At 35.8% G+C, this 18,426-nt stretch overlaps 2 protein-coding genes across 4 annotated transcripts in view; both read left to right on the top strand.

The window, feature by feature from the left end:
• The window catches only part of LOC139152663 (E3 ubiquitin-protein ligase TRIM45-like), a 401,328-nt gene that overhangs the window by 86,874 nt on the left and 296,028 nt on the right, over positions 1 to 18,426 (top strand). The window lies entirely within an intron of this gene.
• Positions 1 to 18,426, top strand: part of LOC139152655 (ras GTPase-activating protein nGAP-like) — a 160,114-nt gene that overhangs the window by 2,613 nt on the left and 139,075 nt on the right. The window contains exon 3 of one of the 3 annotated variants that reach the window (XM_070725917.1): positions 618 to 738. In XM_070725917.1, the coding sequence (XP_070582018.1) occupies positions 618 to 738 (121 nt within the window). Of the gene's footprint in view, positions 1 to 617; positions 739 to 8,755; positions 8,891 to 10,238; positions 10,380 to 18,426 lie in introns of those variants that run through there. The other 2 variants (XM_070725925.1, XM_070725918.1) reach the window with 2 other exon arrangements.

The raw sequence follows: 18,426 nt of genomic DNA, 5'->3' as shown, positions 1-18,426 counted from the left end.
AATTAATTAGAAGAAATTTTGACTCGTAGTCCAGCCACTGAGAGAGGTGCATGTTTTGACATATGTATGTGTCCAGGCTGCATGTTACTACATTTTTGACTCTGAGACAAACCACATTTATTTCAATCACGATTGGACCAAATCACCAGAAGTGGAAATCACCAAAAGTGGAGAATAATTGCAATTTTATTGATGAGCTATCGATAGAATTAAGAAATTTATCATTAATTGCCCCTCAATAAACTTTGTTGGACAATTATTGAGAAAGATTGTGCACTCTTCTAGAGGAATCTGTTGTCCTTTTTTTAAAAGGAGAAATTTATTTCAACAAATTTGCAAATAAAACAAATCTACATAACTGTGAATGCATTAAATGCATCTGTAGTCTATCACAAAATGATCTTGCATAGCGCCCTCTGTAGTCATAGTGAAAACAGAGGTAACCACATTGGTATGCATGTGAAAAGATCTACTTCTTTAAAAGCCGCAATAAAGTAGAATAAAAACATGGCAAAATGGATTTATGTGTGAACATAAGTCTTATTCCGCAAACATCTGAGATATGACTTGATACAGTGCATGGTGACTTCCCAAAATTTTGTCATTGTTTTTAATAGGCAGCTGAAGATGTGCAAGAAGCTTCAGGCTATCCGTGTTTCCGTCTTGACAAAGGACAGGCGTGCTTCTTCAAGGAGTGGCATTTCTCTTCAGGTAGCAGTGATGAAGCACCAACTTGTGGTAGGAATCTTTCCCTCATTCTAATAACATCAATAATGATAATAATAATATTAATAATAATGATAATATTTATTTTTTGTATCTATAGCGCATTACATAATTGCAAAAAGGTAAATGCACTATACGTGATTTGTGATTAACAAAGATTAAAGCATCATAACAAAATGTCACAAGTTAACAAATAAAGCAAGCAAACAATATGAGTAGGATAATAAAAATATTAAAATTGTGATGGTTGAAAGAAAAGAGACTTTAAAAAATACCCTTAAAAAATAACATTTTCCCAATGTCTGGTTTTTATGTCAGTGAATTTTGATTCTGAAATAGAGGACACAACTTCTCTAATCTTCATACTGTGCAGAAGAAATCTTTTGAACCCTGCATGTCCTTTGAGGAATAACAGAACATCATTCAGCAGTTGTCTTGGCATACTGTCCTGGCATACTGCCCTCATGTGGCAAGTAAAATATATGCCATAGATTTTCATGTCAGCATGGAATTTAGTCACTCCCAGTCATCCAATGAATGTTGTATTATATTCTCATTCTTAATTAAATATGATCACCAAATTGTATATTAAAAATAAGCAAAATATTTTCGATGATAATTCACCTAAATAAACATAAGTGGCATGGCTTCTTATTTATAACCCTTTCCAATATGTAGAAAATGCAGTATAACTTGATGAACACAATCCTATGCTTTGGTTTCTAGACAACACTTGGTACATGTAAGAACTTGGTTGAAAAATCTTCAATCTGATTTTTAGTGTATCGTTATATAAAATTTGAGCTGTACATGCAAATAGTACCAAAATTTTAAATAATATTCTTTAGCACGAAACTTAAGTATTTCCATTCTTTGTCAAATTATATTTCTGAGTACATACATAGCTATGTACCAGAATGTACAGGAAAATTACTAGTTCAGTTACCACCATGAACTTCACCAACTCACAAGAACATGCATCCGTAGTATCCATACAATTTTTGATACGCCATAGCTCTTGCTCTCTATAAACTCTCTTTACATTTTAATCCCTTCTGCCATGCGAGAGCCAACAGCTGTGACTTTTTACTGTAAATATCTCACTAACGACTGCAACTTTCATGAATTCTTAGACAACTGAAGTTACCGTGTCACTTTTTAAAAAATATTTTCTCCACTGTTATTACTGTCAGCATGAATGGTTCAAAGCAAGTGTATCCAAGGATATCATCCTAGGATTCACAATTCATACCATTGTATATTGTGTGGATACAGCTCATAAAAACACTTGTTTGAGTATCCATATTTTCAGTTTTTGTTAGGAGCAGTGAGTGGACATTAGCAGGGTTCCCCTGTCATTATACCAGGGTTTCGATTAGGGAACAGCAGAAATGTTACCAGGGTTCCCAAATCATTTACCAATTGCCCCTAGCAAAAAGCCTTTTTAACTACTATGGTCACTTACCAGACACTTTTTATGTGCAAAGCCATGATGATAGCAAAAACTTTTATTTGATGATTGCACACTTATTATTTGCTGTGTACACATATTACAGACACAGGGACCCACTACACACATGATATGAATCACTGCAACATTTTAAGTCTGTAAAGCGGTGAAACACACAACCATTGACAGGTTCCCTGTGGTTAGCAGTGTTCTCCACTAGGGGTTTTTGACGGGCGGTGCGCCCGGCTTCTTTTTGTCGCCGCCCACCTTTAATCTCGCCCGCCCACCTTTGTTTTCTGTCGCCTAAACTGTTTTCACAGTCAGTTGTCCGAACAATATCTGAAAGCCTATTGAATAAAAATGACAGCAACTGACAACGTCGTGTTAAAGAGGGGCCGTTCACACATCTGTCACTTTGTTTTGCGACTGCATGCAATCCTCAATGTTCTCCCCAGGCCGTTTAACAGGATCGGCCCCGATCCTTTATTTTTTTCGCCCGATCCTGTTTCATATCCGCCGATACTCTTTAGTAAATGTGGTTGAAGACCTATTGTTTCTCAGCGGCGATTTTGTCACGCATTTATTTCAGCGAGCTTTTCAAGTGTGAAACGGCCGTAGTGCCGATGAACACTGGCTAAGACTTCGATTCAAAAAGCTTGAAATGTGTTAAGCTGCCGACCGTACCGTACAGACACCGTCCATTTCATACAACGGACACGGTACACTCGAAGGCTCGGTGTTGCATTTTCGCCAGCGGACACTCAGTCAAAGCATCTATGCTATAGTCAACTGCCATTGCCGCCAATGTCTAGTACTTGTAAGGATCCGAATGTCAGGAAAAGTGATTTCGATCAGATCTGGCTAAAATCGTACGATTGGTTGAGACAAATATCAGATGCAAAAAAGTATGGTACTTCGCGTGTTCAGGTCGTTGCGTATCCGAGCCAAGTTATCCATTTTAAGATCCGTGTACGTCCACATGACGTTGAAGCCATGTGTGTCACTTCCTGTCACGCATTCGTAACTTGCATGGATTCATTCGATTGACTTTGAGAAGCAGTTTCGTTTGATGAAGTTTCAAAATCCGTGACCGTTTTAAAATATAAAAGGCACAATGAAATGAAGTAAAAAGAAACTGCACGAGCTAAAATCATCATTCGTGTGATCATCCGAATACAGCAGCTATGTACCTACATACGGTTCTGTACTGTATAGTTCAAAGGTCGCGTGTGATCGAGATCAAGTGCGCCAGCGTGCTCCACACAAACATGCATGGCAGCCTACGCTGCGCAGTTGTCGAAGTTTTGTACGTTTGCCGAACCAAGAGTCGATGAAATTTCAAATCTTTCTCTTGGAAATACTTGGTATCATTTTTTTCTGGCCTCCCTTTACTATGAATTGAGTTTTAAAGTCAACGTATGTTTCTCTGCAGGCATGCTCCGCTGACTCCGCATTGTAACTTAGTGCATTATTCAGTCCCGTATCAACTTGTCATGGACATAAAAAAAAGACGTTCATGGCTATATCAATCCGGCTACAGACAAACATATAGTAACAGAGGATCATATGAAAATGTGCCACCATTTGCCACCGACTATTTCGAACACTGATTACTTCTCATGTAGGCCTACTTTTGAATTTTCATGTTGGTATTGTGCAATATATTTACTAAATTGTGTATTGTTTGTATTAGTTCAATGTGTTTTTTTTCACTTTTGAGGTTTTATTATTTATTTAAAGTAAATAGGATTTAAATGTAAAAATAAATTGTATAGCTTGCCATTAATCACTGCTGAATGGAGATAAATATTGAGAATGTCAGAAGTATATCTCATCACTGGAATGCCTTGTGAATAGCCCTGGTGATATGTAAATTGTATGCAAATATATGCAAATTAATATGCTAATTAGCCGCCCGCCTTTAATTTTCATTTGTGGAGAACACTGGGTTAGTATTGAAAACATTGACTAATTGTTTCAGGATATGTCCCATTATCAAGAGGAAACTACCGAAAGTTTTTCCTCCCACATGTAATGTAAATAAGTGTAAACATAATGTAAGACAAAATTTGTCAACCTGCATTAAAATGGAACAGTATAATGCAGCACATAGTGTGTATAACCAAGAAGGTAATTTTAACAAGAGGATTTCAATCTGCCAGAAGGACTTCCCAGGAAAGGGATTGAACCCTCGGGCAGTCAGATGAGATGTCTTTTATTGAGCTGGTCCTGCTGAGTAAAATCTGTACGTACAGCTTTTGTAAAATTTGAATGAGTTGATGCAGTCAATCAGTTTAGCATTGTTGTCTGTACATTTGATCATCACTATCTGATATAATTATAACTCACTGTACAGTGTTTTAACACAATATTTGGTTATCAGCATCACTGCAAATTCCGTAACAACAAATGCTTCCCTGTAGCGTTGGTTCAACAGAATAGAATAGTTTGTGGTTTTTGCCATTGAATGTGATTTTTAAAGTTCCTTTCCCCATTGCTTTTGTGATAAGACCATGTATTTCATCTGGAATGGCAATCAGTGTTTTCTTTTTACAATATTTGTTACTCAAGAAGATATTATAACACTGTGCTTGCCAAAAATGTGTTAAATTTAGGATTTGCAATCACTCTACCTATAGCAGTCAAAGTTATGTCCATATAGAGGATATTACAATTGACCAATCAGCAAACATGCCGTCGCACGTCATGAATAATTAACCATGCAAACCTAGGCTCGCAGATTGCAACAACTTAGGAACTTTTCGGCTAGATTTCACCTTATTTAGCTTTCCTGTTTTGTCATAATATGCCTCATGTATCATGAGATCTGAACTGATAAATGCAATACAAAGTATGTTAGATTGTCACCGTATTTGTGGTATATTTACCGACAATTAGCAGACTTTGATGTTGTCTGACCAGCAAAGTGAAACCACATTTTCACTTCCTTTGTCTCTGCAATGTTGTTGATTTTAAAGGCCAGTGTAACCATATTGTGATTGGTAATTTGTTTAAACTCAGTTCATTATCGGACATCCTGTCATGCTGATTTCTGTCTTTGAAATGTACTTCAGTGGATTGTCAAAACATACATCAACAGGAAAAAATTTTTTTCCGAAACAAACTTTATGTAAAATTTGTGACCATTACCAATATCATTAGGAATTCAGTGTAATGTTGACTGCCAACTGTGATATTGTCAGCCTGCCTGTTGTAAACTCTGTACTTTTAAGCTTGCACTTCCAATAGTGCTGAGTGGTGCATCTGAGATGCCAGGAAAAACAAATGTGTTTATCCATCTGCTGTCTTCTGGTCTTTCGGTAGCATCTTCATTAAAATTGACAGTTATCTAGTCACTCTTGACCAGGAATGACTCATATATGTAAATATCTTACGTTCCAACTCATGTTACAATATCATTCTGTTGAATATGATGGACAGTGTGGCATCTCAATTTCACTGTTACTTTTTCCTGTGCGGCTCATTAGTGCAATAATTGCAAAATGAGAAATTACACAAATTAAGATACGATTTCCTGACAGCCCATGTGGATAAGGTTTTTCTATAATGCTGGATGTCGAGTCCAGGCTTCAATACTGTCAATATGACATTAAACTGGTCCAAAATAATTTCCATTCAAGATAATACATTACCAGGTCCATGGGACATTTGTGATTTACAAATTTAAGTAGGACCATCCTGAACTACTGATAGTTAGTGGTGGTACCAGATTGTTCTAAAGGGAAGAGTTTCTTAAGGCCCCCACCCCAAAATTTTTGAATTTTTTTCTTGGGTCGGATGTACGATACTTTTAAGTATGCTAACCCTATAAAAACTAACCCTGCCCTAACACTAAAACCTTCCAAAAGTTTATTTTGATGTGCTTCTTCCAAGGAAAGTCCGTGATAAAAGTGATTTTCAGGGGCGGGGGGGGGGGGGGGGAAGGAACTCTTGCCTTGTAAAGAAAGCTGATGTAAAGCAACTTGTATTGGTGATCTGAAAGTGTCTGTGAAGAAGCTTTGACATGTTGTGATAGAAAACATGTCAGCCATCATAGTCAGTGGTATCTTCAGGGCAAACTTTGAGTCATCAGATTGGTGTAACAGCAGTAGAAGATATCGCGAACTGTCTATCTATCTAATGATATGGACATCTTCGGACTAGTCATTGGTCAATAAATGGGTCAGCAGTCCCTGTGGAGAGATCAGTCTTACCAGATAAATTGAGCAAAACAGAACAATTTTCATGAACTCACGGTGGAAATATGTCAGGTATTTCAGTGTGTAATATAAACCATCAAACCTCTTTGCATTGTGGCAAGTGGTCTAAATTGTTACTCTGCTGTGTGTTGCCACAATACAAGCAAGCATTGATTTCCGTAGTTGTATACACAGTTGTAATTTTATTCATGGCGTGTTCAAAGCTTAGAAAAACACGTTTTCTCTCATTGATATGATAAAATTGAAAATAACTTCCTACTCTATGCAGGATGTGAACCAGTCTTTTTGTTGTGAAATTTTTATGAGGCTGACACAAAGTACAGGTTTTGTAGAAGGTGATGTTTTCAGTGTTTTTAAAACATATGCATTTCCTTGTGATTGTCCATGTGGTTGTCAATACAGTTCAACTAGTGAGTGTACACATATCATAGACACTACGCAATTTTTCAGTTTCAATAAAGAATATGCCACGTGGACAGATATACAGACACTCAAATTTATTCAATGAAATTTCTGGTATGCTGCTTTTGTGCATGGAGTCACTCTGAAGCTTGTGAAGTAAAGGAAGTTTTTATAACTCTGTTTTGGTTTTTTTTAAATCCAAAATTTAATTTTTCCCCTCTGAGGCAACATACATGTAGTAAGTGGCCATTTTGAATTTTCAGTTTCTGAATTTTAGGTAATCTGTTTCTGTAATACAAAATTTGCAAGGTGACTCCCAAATTTTTATTCTTGATTTTGAAAGAGAATGGTTGACGTTTTCCAAACAAAAGTTTTAGCAAAAGTTTAAATGTTATCTTTCAGCTTCAAGGAATGTACCACCCTTCAATATCACAGGTGGCAAAAAAGTTACACAAGTTAAAACAACAATGTTGAGTGTAAACCAGGTACATCTTCCAAATGTTCATGTTGCCTTTGTTGTGACACCAAAGTTAAACTTATTTTCTTGTTTGTAGTTATAGTATGAGTGAAGGTTTGTAAAAAAAGCAAAGGTTTTATGTCAACAGTGAACTCATTGAATTGGAATTTTGAACTGTACATGATAGGTATTACATATCTGTAGATTTTTTCTGATTTCTTGATGGAACCTAAAGGTTTTTATATCATTTCATTGAGAATTTATTAACATATCGTTCATCGTTAGGTACAGCATGCTCTCAATAAAGATTGGAATAAAATTACGGTTTGATTTATTCATCTTTGTCAGGTATTTCAAATTAACGACCATTTGCATTCTAGTGAAGAGGTTTTCCTCTTTTTTTTTTTTTTTTTTTTTTTTTTTGATACTTTAAGTTTCTGTTTTGAAATAATTACTTCCTGTTTCTGTTATGGCTTTTATCATATGATTCAGTATCGTAAACTTACAGTTTTACATCATCCTCCTGTTTCACTTCCGTTGTAATTTCCTCTGATTCAGCTAAAGTCCTCACATTTCACTTTCCTTGACATCTAAAGGTTTACCTGTACTGGTTTTGTAGTCTGTTACCTGAATACCGCCACTGTGTCTTTCAAAAGCTATTTGACTCTAAGTTGACAAAAATCTCTCAATAAACTTCTTTTTCAAAACAATATTTTGTAAGAGTTTGTCCAAAGTTTGAATTTTATGTCTATTCTACAAGCCAGTGTACCAGTAAAATATGAAAATTGAAAATCAAAATTCACTTCAAGAAGACGTTCTTGTCCAGGTTGCAAAGGTTTGACTGTCAAGTGCATTAAATTTACATTGCAAAACTCAAGACATGCACCTAGGGAAAATTCTCTCATTTCATGCAAAGATGAAGAGCTGCAAAAAAAAAAATTATTGCAACTCAAAATGACTCATCTAAGTGTAGTCATAAAGTTTCCAAAAATGGTTTAGCTGAAAGTTGCTGTATATAACGTTGGCACCATACAGTTGCCAGGTGATTGGTTTTGATTGTAGTGTGATAAATCGACAGCTTGTATGTGTTACAAGTGGTTAGTTTGCACAACTATGCTTGAGTGAAGGCACGCTTGTTTATAGCATGTGAACGTGCCGCTGAGAAAATCTATCTAACATCCAAAACCTTATTAATTCTTGTTAATTACCAAAAAGATAGGCAGGAAGGCCGCCATGTGAAATATCATATCTGAAGGCTTGGTTTCAGGTCACAGTATGGCACACTGCAGTTTTTATTTTGGGCCGCTTCCTTCCGGCAAAACAGTCGACATGGGAAATCTACTCAATATAATGTTTACTTCACTGTCCCATTCAGCCTGGCACAACTGATTTGTAAACTTTCGTCCATAAATATATAGACAATTTCCTTGTATGAAACACGAAAATAGCAAGGTCAGAGAGGATGATTGGATGGTCATGTGGAGATCATCAAATAGACGCTGAAAGTGAAGATTATTGATGACCCTCTTGTACCAGACAGAGGATTAAACTCACTCATCAGCGTAATGGATTGGTTGGTCAACTCACTGCCAATGTACTTCAGGACCAACAGAGCTGGAGTGAGGTCTAACACTAGTGAGTACAATCCTGGCTTTCTCTCATATTCATTCATTCATAGTACCACTCTGAATGATAGGTTCAGTCTAGGTATTAAAATGGGACTGCCAACTCTTTAAACTGATAGTGAAGCAGACATGATCTACAGTAGGTGATATTGACATGGAACATATAATGCTTTTGCTGTCTTGTACAAGTACAGGGGCACATACAAAGTCTCAAAATATGTCAATAAACTTTCTTGAGTACTAAATATATAAGATAGTCATGATATTTTTTAACTCTCTTCAATCTTCTTAGGTAGGCATTCAATCTTCTAAGATAGGCATTCAATCTTTTAAGATAGGCCATCTCGAAATTAACATAAAATTATATCTAGAAGTGTGTCTAAAAAGTTTCCATGTTACGGTAGAATGCACCTCGGGGACAGATATTTGGACTCTCAAATTTCTACAGTTCTAACTGATCTACCATTTGTGAGAGCTCATTTTAAAGCTCTTGGAGAAAGAAAAACTTTCACCGTTTTGCTTTTTCGGAAAATCCGAAATTTTGTGTTTTACCCATAGAGTTAACACATGGATTGCAGCCATTTTGAATTTCAAATATAGCTAAATGTTGAGTACTTTGTTTCGCTGGTTCCAAACTTTGCATGGTGACCCCCAATTTTATTGTTGATTTTAGTAAGAGAATGATTGAAAGTTTCTTTGTGGAAAGTTTGAGCAAAGTGTAAGTCTTTCACTTTCGAGGTGCATTCTACCTTAAGGTTAAGTGACAGTGAGTGGTATGTGGTTTGAACCACTTCCTGATGTTACTGATTCTGGAAAAGAAAAATGCTCTACAAGAACTATGTGATGGGAAACAATATTTTCTTGTTGCTATGGTAACCACTTGGTGAAATTTGCCGACCAAGGAGGGAAAAATGTGTTGATCTATCTTGTTATTGATTCCAATGTCAGGGTTGTTTACATTCCAAACTTGACTGCATCACTTTAAAGTACCGTATGGTTTGAATCAAAACTTTCAATGTCACTGATTGTGGATTGAAATCAGTATCCTTATCAACTTTTGTCCGATTTTTATGGGGACATTGTTATCAGTTCTCTGCTTACCACTGCCGGGTTGGATTACCGGCAGACAGCATGTTGTGTTCAATTTTGATCAGTTCCAGCGTTGAGGGAATGCGTGCAAAGCTACGGAGCAAGGCTAAAAATAGATTAGAATTCTTGGCTAGCCGACTGAATCATAGCATAAACTGTAGGCCTGACTGTGTGAGTGCATGTGTGTATCACCAGTAGCTCTTTGTGTGTGGAGGAATACGCTTGTTGCATGCAGTGCTGGTTTTGTGATCCATCTGGACGCGCTTTGCTGCTCCGTTGTTGTTGGTGGATTCCGGCGGATGATCTCTCTGGAATCATGGATACGACAACCATGTGTGATGCTTTGCTGTCCAACATGGCCACGCTGTTTGCCAGGAACCCAGTTTATTTTGAATCGGCAGATGTTCAAGGTTGGTTTGTCTCTTTTCATCTCTATGATGGAAGGTCATCGGCATGATGATCAAATCTTGCTGAGTAAAAAAAAATCATCTTGTTGAGTCAGCTTTTCAATACTGACGTCACTTTCCTAGTTATCCTTTTAGTATAAAATACTGAAGATGGTTTGACAGGGCAACTGCAAAAACAGCATTTTCTGAGGCGGAACAAAACTCACCAGTGGAAGCTACTAATAGCTTGATATGTTGTCTCCTAAATTGCTGTGTGATGCATAACGCCAGATAGTATTTCATTTTCTTAATAAAGTTTGTGATGAATATACCACCATGCAGCTGTCAAATCAGAAGATGATAGGTTGGTCATCATGCCAGGTTAACACTGAGCAGCTCTACATCTACATTTAACTATTAATTGATGGCATTGATATCATAGATGGTTTGTATGGTACTTCGATGGTATTTGCTCTGTGTGCATAAGTGACAGCCATCATAACTTTTTTGAATTGTTGTGAAGTACAGTAACCCTATGTAGTTGTTATGTTTAATAAATGATGATGATGATGATGATGATGATATTACTAAACTTTACACCAAATTTTGCAGTGATTATACCCATCTTAACCTCAATTAAAGTAGTAGATATTTAGAAAAACTGAAGTTTTCCTTTCTCCTTTTAAGATTTAAAAATCAACGATAATGTGGTAAACCGTAATGATATTTTGTCCCTTGTTTATTCCGTAAAAATGTTGACCCCAGTCTTTTTGTACATGTCAAGAGTTCTGAGATAAGGATATACATTGAATGGTTTCATTTTATGTCCATTGAAGTGATGTAGCATTTTGCTGCAAAACAAGTTCTACATAAGTCATTACTGGAATTCAGCAATGTACCATTACATATTGTGTAGTTGGCTAGTTAAATACTTAAATACTCTGTAGCTTTGTATGTAGTTTCTTGAGACTTAAATAAGTGAGATTGAACTAGAAAGTAAGTAGATGTAGAATGTCAGAATCTATTTGTCAGGCTCTCAGGAAAGAGTTTTGTGGTGACTTGATACGATCACCCTCTCACAGTAAGTGAGGCTACCCACAATCCTCCATGATCTGTACACACGGAGATCACTCACTGAACTGAAGCAAATTTCTTCTGTACAGAGAAAAACTCGGTCCATATTTCAAAATTCTGGCAACATAGTTCTGATCACCATAATTTTCTGATTTCTCACTGTGAATAATGAGAAGATCAACCCTTTTTCCGCGGAGGAGATAGCAATTTTGTAATTTTGTCGACATAAATTTTTGACAGCCATACATAATATTTTCAAGGAAACTAAGGGAATAAGTTGCATCTGTGTTGGCGAAGGAAAGGGTATTGATTTTTTTTTACTGTTCGTAACAAAGGAAATTTGCATGTCTGACAGGTGGTATGATGAGACCATCTTAGTTGCTGATAACTTTATCTTGACAAGTGTGCAATTTTTAGCACCTCCAAACATAAACTTCTCACTCAATTTCTCTTGAATTTTAAACATAATCAATAATTTTCGAACATAGTCTTATCAAATAATCCTGAACTTGAATTGTAAGTTAAAAATTGTTAAGAAAATGATAAAATTGAAAAAGCCTTTAGCAAAAAATGTCTGAGTGAACAAATCAAGGGGAATTGTGGGTAGCCTCACTTACTGTGCCACTGTCAAGGTTTTACTGTGAGAGCCAGCATTGTGACATTCACTGATAAGCTGAAAGCTGTTATCTTTCGGATACTTGGCACATAGTCAAGTTGTACCAACCACTATTAGCTTGTTGTATCAAAACTGTACAGTGGAGAGTGCAGTGAATTTTCTATGTTTGTCAAAAACTCCTGGAAACTTGACTATGCATTCACACAATAATAATTCTGGAAAACCACTCAAAAAACTTGGTTATCTCCTTAAAGGTATACTGTCATCTGTTCCAATTTTGCCACAGTTACAATGGAAAGAGAAAATCTAATCAATCACAGATTTTAAGCGGGTGGCCGCTTTTTAAAAACAGCACCCTCACATGGGCATTTTGAATACCAAGGAACGTCCCTTTGACCATATATGGGCATATTTAGATTACAGGCGACTGTATACCTTTAAATTTTAAGTGACTCTTTGAGTCAACAGACTCTGTGGTGATCTTTCATCGCTAGATGTGCTTGAAGTTATGTTTGTCATCCCAGGGATAAAATTTGTGTACAGTTGATGAATTTAAAGAGGAGTCTAGTGCCTTGCTGTTATGTAGTTTTGATAAAAAAGGTTGTACAGTAGTTGTATCATGTGATTTAATCAAAAGGATCTGTTGGATCACCAACACTCTGAATGCCTTTTAAATCATCTTACTGACCAAATGAAGTAAGTGCTCCGAAGTGAGATTTGCCCATCACCAAATCTTAGTCCAAAGAAAAAATTGAACAGTTTCTTTTAACTTTTATAAATGATCAAAAACTATGAAATGTAGCTGCTTTTCAATTTCAAGTCTTGACATCAGTGTCAGTTTTTGTGAAAAGATTGATCAAACATTATTATGGATGGAAATATGTAAAAACTTGAAACTATTGTTTTCTTAATTTATATCCATTCAAAAATGTCAGTATCTTCCCACAGACACGTACTCTGCTGCTACATTGAGGATTTTGATGATTAAAACGTAAAAATTGTGAGGGTATGTCACCTTCTGACATTATCTTCCATGCACAGCTGGCTAGATTTGCCCACTGTGTTGTCTTTAACTTGTCTGTTTATACAAAAGGTGACTTTGAGGTCATGGAAATATTTAAATAAAATTTACAAAGTAGCCTGGTCAAGGTAAAAACAACAAAAACGGCGACAGAGAAAACAGTTTATTTGGTGTTGAAATGGAGTATGCTGACATACATTTGAACTTGTGTAAGTTAGTACAGTGAGGTCACACATTGTGTGAGAGGCAGATTACATTGTAATACAATCCTGTACAGTTTCTGATAAAAATATCTACAATTGCAGCGTGTACACTCTTTATAGGACACAGTGCACAGACCCAAGATGCCCCCTGATAGACAAAATCATTGTCTTTGCTCAGAATAATAATGCATTTATGATACTACAAGGTTTGGTCTCTCAAGTCTGTAAGGAATGAACAGTTGAGCATTCCAGATTGGTTACAAATATGCTCTTTACGTCCATGCTTGTCATCAATTAGAACAAAACAAACAAGCTATCAAGAAGGCTGATTTACAGAGATTAGTCTGGCCGAGATGGTATGCACTCTTGCCTCTAGTTAAAGGTTTCTCTCAAAATAGATGTAACCATGTATTGATTTTTAAATGAGGCAACTTTGTATGTCTATATATAAAAATAATGCAGCTAATCATTCTGTATTTTCCCACGGTTTCTGACCATAATTCAGAACAACCTCATTTTAATTTATTAATATCAGCTTTCATATGGAAGATAAATGAACATGGAAAACATGTGTACGTGTTGATGGTTGAAAAGATGTCTGCATCTGTGAATATATTTGTATTTCTACTTTATTAACAAAATTGTGCTTTAGAGGAAGCAGTTGTTCATTGGTTTCAAATGCAAATTTTAATACTTAGCATAAATTGTTCTCATGTACAAATAATGATGTAATGATAACAGTCAACTATGTCAAAAGTCAGCTAGAGAATAATTTAAGAATTAATTATCAGTTATGAAATCCTAGATGAATATCACCTCAGCAACTGTTTCTTTATATCCAATGGTATCAGTACTGTACTTTGCAAGACCCCATTTTGGGAGAAACACACAATTCACTTGATCTGGAATCAAAGAATATTGTACAGCGCCCTCTAGAGACCAAAGTGTCTGACATGGATATGGGTGCAGGTATGTCCAGAAGATATTACTCCTAATTTTGGCTGTCGTCGGTATTTTGTAGTAATTTTGTCATAATTGGGATAATGCCTTTCACAGTAAGTTCTGTGACAGCTTTTTAAATTTATTGCAGCTGAGAAAATGACTGACCACTGAAGGGATTATTCATGCTGGCTACAAGATATATAAATACCTATTAACTGCATTTGGACTAAAGCCAGGATTTGCATTCTATAATGCATCATAAGTCATGTTTTGGAAGAATATTTTATAGCCTGTAGTGATTACAGACATTGAAAATTTTATTAAGATATATGAATGAAACTGTTTCCTGCACACTAAAAATGTTTCTCAAGAATATTTTTCATGCAATATGTATTCTCAGTAGTTGTATTAAATCATTTTGCATCAGTACCTGTGTTCAGTTCAGCCCTGCTGTTTGGCCAATGTATTGTGTATAGGGAAACAGCGGTGTTTGTTCTGGTTCATGTAGCATGAAATCCTCTCCTTCTAATGATTTTTCACTGACACATGCAGCCCTTATGTTTGACAACACTGACAAGCCAATTTGAAGTCATTGTCACACTTAACCGTGAAAAAACAATTCATTGTAGTCAAATTGATGTGAAAACTGACAAGCCTGACTGGCGAGTCGTCTTCATTGCCCAGTGGGTTGACAGGACCTACTGTTAATAACAAAGACCTGATTAATAGCATGTCTTAAAGATTGTTCATCCACAGGCTGGCATGAGCCATATACCTGTGAATAGAGCATTCTTCATTTGGCGATCACACTGAGTCAGTATATTCTGCAGGGGGATTGAACATCAAATAATTGCAGTGTTGTTCAACTTGCCATTGTCCCAATCACCAGTGAGTAAGGCTTCTCAGAAACCTGTGCTATTGTTTGATTTTGTATGTTCTCACGCATTGAAACAGAATCGGTTGATCATCAATAAAACCTAGCTCAAGCTTTTTTTATGTGTGATAATACAGCCACACAGCGTGACAGCTCCTCTGCCTCCTTATCGAATGTGTCAGCTGATCTTTAACTTCCTTAAACAGAGAGGCCGTGCTGTGTTCACATGAAATGAAGGCACTAAATCAATTTAAAATCTATATGGTTGTATGAACAAATATCACAGGTTGTAAGTTTCTGTAAAACGTTGCTGAAATAAAATGTAGTCTAGGCACTTTGTCAGCATTCTACAGAGTTTCTCTGCTGATTCACAAGCTATTGCACCCAGCATTGCAGTGCGCCCTCAATCATTGAACTTGAGAAAGGAAATTGTTCTGCTTAAATCATAGCACATAGAACAATTACTGAAAACCCAACAAATTTATCTATTTTGATGACAAACTTTTATTAATTAAATAAACTCTACTCAGACAAATAGATCAATACTTTTTTGATATCCATGTTTTGTAGATCTGTTTGTGACGGCTGTTGTTGTCAAACAAATTATGTTCCCCTTGGTGAACACATGCTAAACTGCTACATGAAGCATTTTGATGGAATTTGTACCTGGTGGCCAAGAATATGTGTGGGTGACTTGTTGCTGCTTTGTTTGTTTAGAAAAGAAAATCAAAACATTGATTTCCTTGATTTTAGTGAATGGCTGAATTTAAAAGTAAATGTGCATGTACTGGTTATGAGATATATATACATGTAATACTGGGTATATATCATTAAAACCCTTTGAGCACCAAAGTCGTTTCTGTCGCCTTTATAAAACATACTGTAGTTAATTCGGATTTTTTGCCAAAATTTTGATAAAAACTTGTAGCCAATGAAATGTGATGCCCAATTGGTCCAAAATTATCAAAAAAATTTTGAATAATTCATAAAAGCCAGTAAAATGTTACTGCACTAAAATTTTAGTGGGAAAAATGACAGGTCTTAAAAAGACATGCTGGTATATTTATAAACTCAGATGTTAATCTTGATAGCTTCAGGGCAGGGTGAAAACCTGTGAATAGTTGCCATTGCATTTCAATAGTCGAACTGTCCAGTATCCAGTGCTCATGTGTGCTGATAATAATATAACAATGGAACCTTGCAAATACATGTACATGTACCTATGATAGCATAGACCCCAAAGTGCCAGGGACCAAAGTCCTCAGGTTTTAACAATGATACCACTGATTGATATTTTATTAAAAATAGCCAGGTCGATACTAAATAATTAGTGTTCATTAATTCAAAACAAGAGAAGAAACTGTATCGCAATAATCATTCATTAATAAGTCCATTCTGCATTGCTGCTTGATTCCAAATTTGTGAAAATGAAAGAGTGGCAGTTGGTTTAGTAATGGTTTAACAGGTTGTTATCAATAGCAGTGATTCTTGTGTGATTGTCCAAGAGACTGAAGAGGAAGTGAACTGTATGATGTATGGCCTGAAAAGAATTTAATCGAAATGATATCAAAATGTGAATTCCAAGGGACAGATCCAGCAATTGAATTTGAAAACTAAACCTGGTACTTAATAATCAAAACTTGTCAGAAAAACAAAGAAACCTGTCTGTGATATCTGCTGTTGTTTCCAGACTTGGGAAATGTGAAAAAACAAAACAAAACAAAACATTTCATTTGAGTGTATATCTAGAGCAGGTTGTAGGTTATCAAATACAAAACAAAAAGACTGATTAGAAAGTTCATAAGGACATTAGCAGTGGTGTTACTCACTGACAGGTACTAGTATATGGGAAATCTTGTCCTACATCTGTGTTTGCAGGAACAATAGTTCCCGTCTGCGTAGGAATGTTTGGATATTTTTAGAGCTCTTTAAACTCATGTCTATTTGTGTGTTTGCCCATTTCCTGTATGTTTTCATCTGATTAAATGCCTGTAATAATGTCAACAGCAAATACTCTTATCATGCCAGGTAGCTCTGAGCTATTATTGAAGAAGAGAGTTTACTATATTGGCGTCATTATTTTTATCAATTTACAGTTCCATGTCAGAGGTCATGTTACAGGATGTGATAATTGTTTAGTCATCAGTGGTTTATGCAAGTCTTAGGAACAAACATTACCGGTACATGCAGATATTGAAATGACATAATTTAGTCTCACGTAGGAAATTACATCATCCAAGGACTTCTGTTTCTCACATTGGCAAGCAGAGTTTAGAAGCAAACTTTTGACTAGAGTGACTGCTAAAAAGATTTCATTGAACTGAAATAGATTGCTTTCCACAAGAAATAGTAATACCCAGAATAAACTTCAAAGACTGCAACTTATAGTCTCTTCAAACAAAAATATTATTGCAAATCTATGAAGGTGCCAACACCTTTTCACTAATATTTTTGAATTCAGAAGAGTACTTCATGTCCAATTACATAAACATAAACTATTACGTTAATGGGTGTGGAGTTCTAAGAATTGGATAAAGTTGAATAAAATGAATTAAAAATTCTAAATCATTCGCTATGGTGTTCATTCATAAGAAACACACTCCTTTGTTTGGTTATCACCAATTCCAAAATGTGAAATAAGGATAAAACCAATTCCAAAATGTGAAATAAGGATAAACCAATTGTCACTCTTTCAATTTCAGTCATTGAAACATGCTTTTCCTCAGGGCTTTTTGCAAGTTGGAAAGACAGAAAAGCTTGTCAAAGAGGACAATTCCATTAGAAGAAATAAAGTTTGACGGGAAGCTTTCAGCAATAGATGACGGTAATATTTATTCGTGGCTGTAATTTTTCCCGCCAAAATTTAAGTGCAACATTTTGCCAATTTTTTTTGAACTTTTGTGAGATTTGTTTCATAATTTTGGACAAAATAAACATCACACTTCATTTACTACATTCTTTTATCAAAATTTTGGCAAAAATTTGAAAAAATTTGACCAGGGTACATTTTATAAGGGTGACCAAAATTGACTTTGGCGATCAGAGGGTTAACACCAGTAAACTACTAAACCACTCAAACAACCTGCAATAGTCTTGAAAACCTCAGACTGATGTGTTTATAGTTGCACAAAAAACAGACTTAATGAATTACTATGGTAATTCAATTTAGTCGATGCATAAATAAAAGCTTGTCTGAAATTCTTTCTCATGGACAAACATGGAATATTTATAGGCGCAATCAATTAGACCATGGTAGGTCAGGTGGGAGTTGTGAAGTGATGTCAAAGACATGTAAAGAAAAATTGAAAGAGGAATTTACAGCTTTTGCAACAACTGATGAT

This window comes from Ptychodera flava, chromosome 16 (assembly GCF_041260155.1).
Source record: "Ptychodera flava strain L36383 chromosome 16, AS_Pfla_20210202, whole genome shotgun sequence".
Taxonomy (NCBI): Eukaryota; Metazoa; Hemichordata; class Enteropneusta; family Ptychoderidae; genus Ptychodera; species Ptychodera flava.
This window is presented reverse-complemented; position numbering and strand designations above follow the sequence as displayed.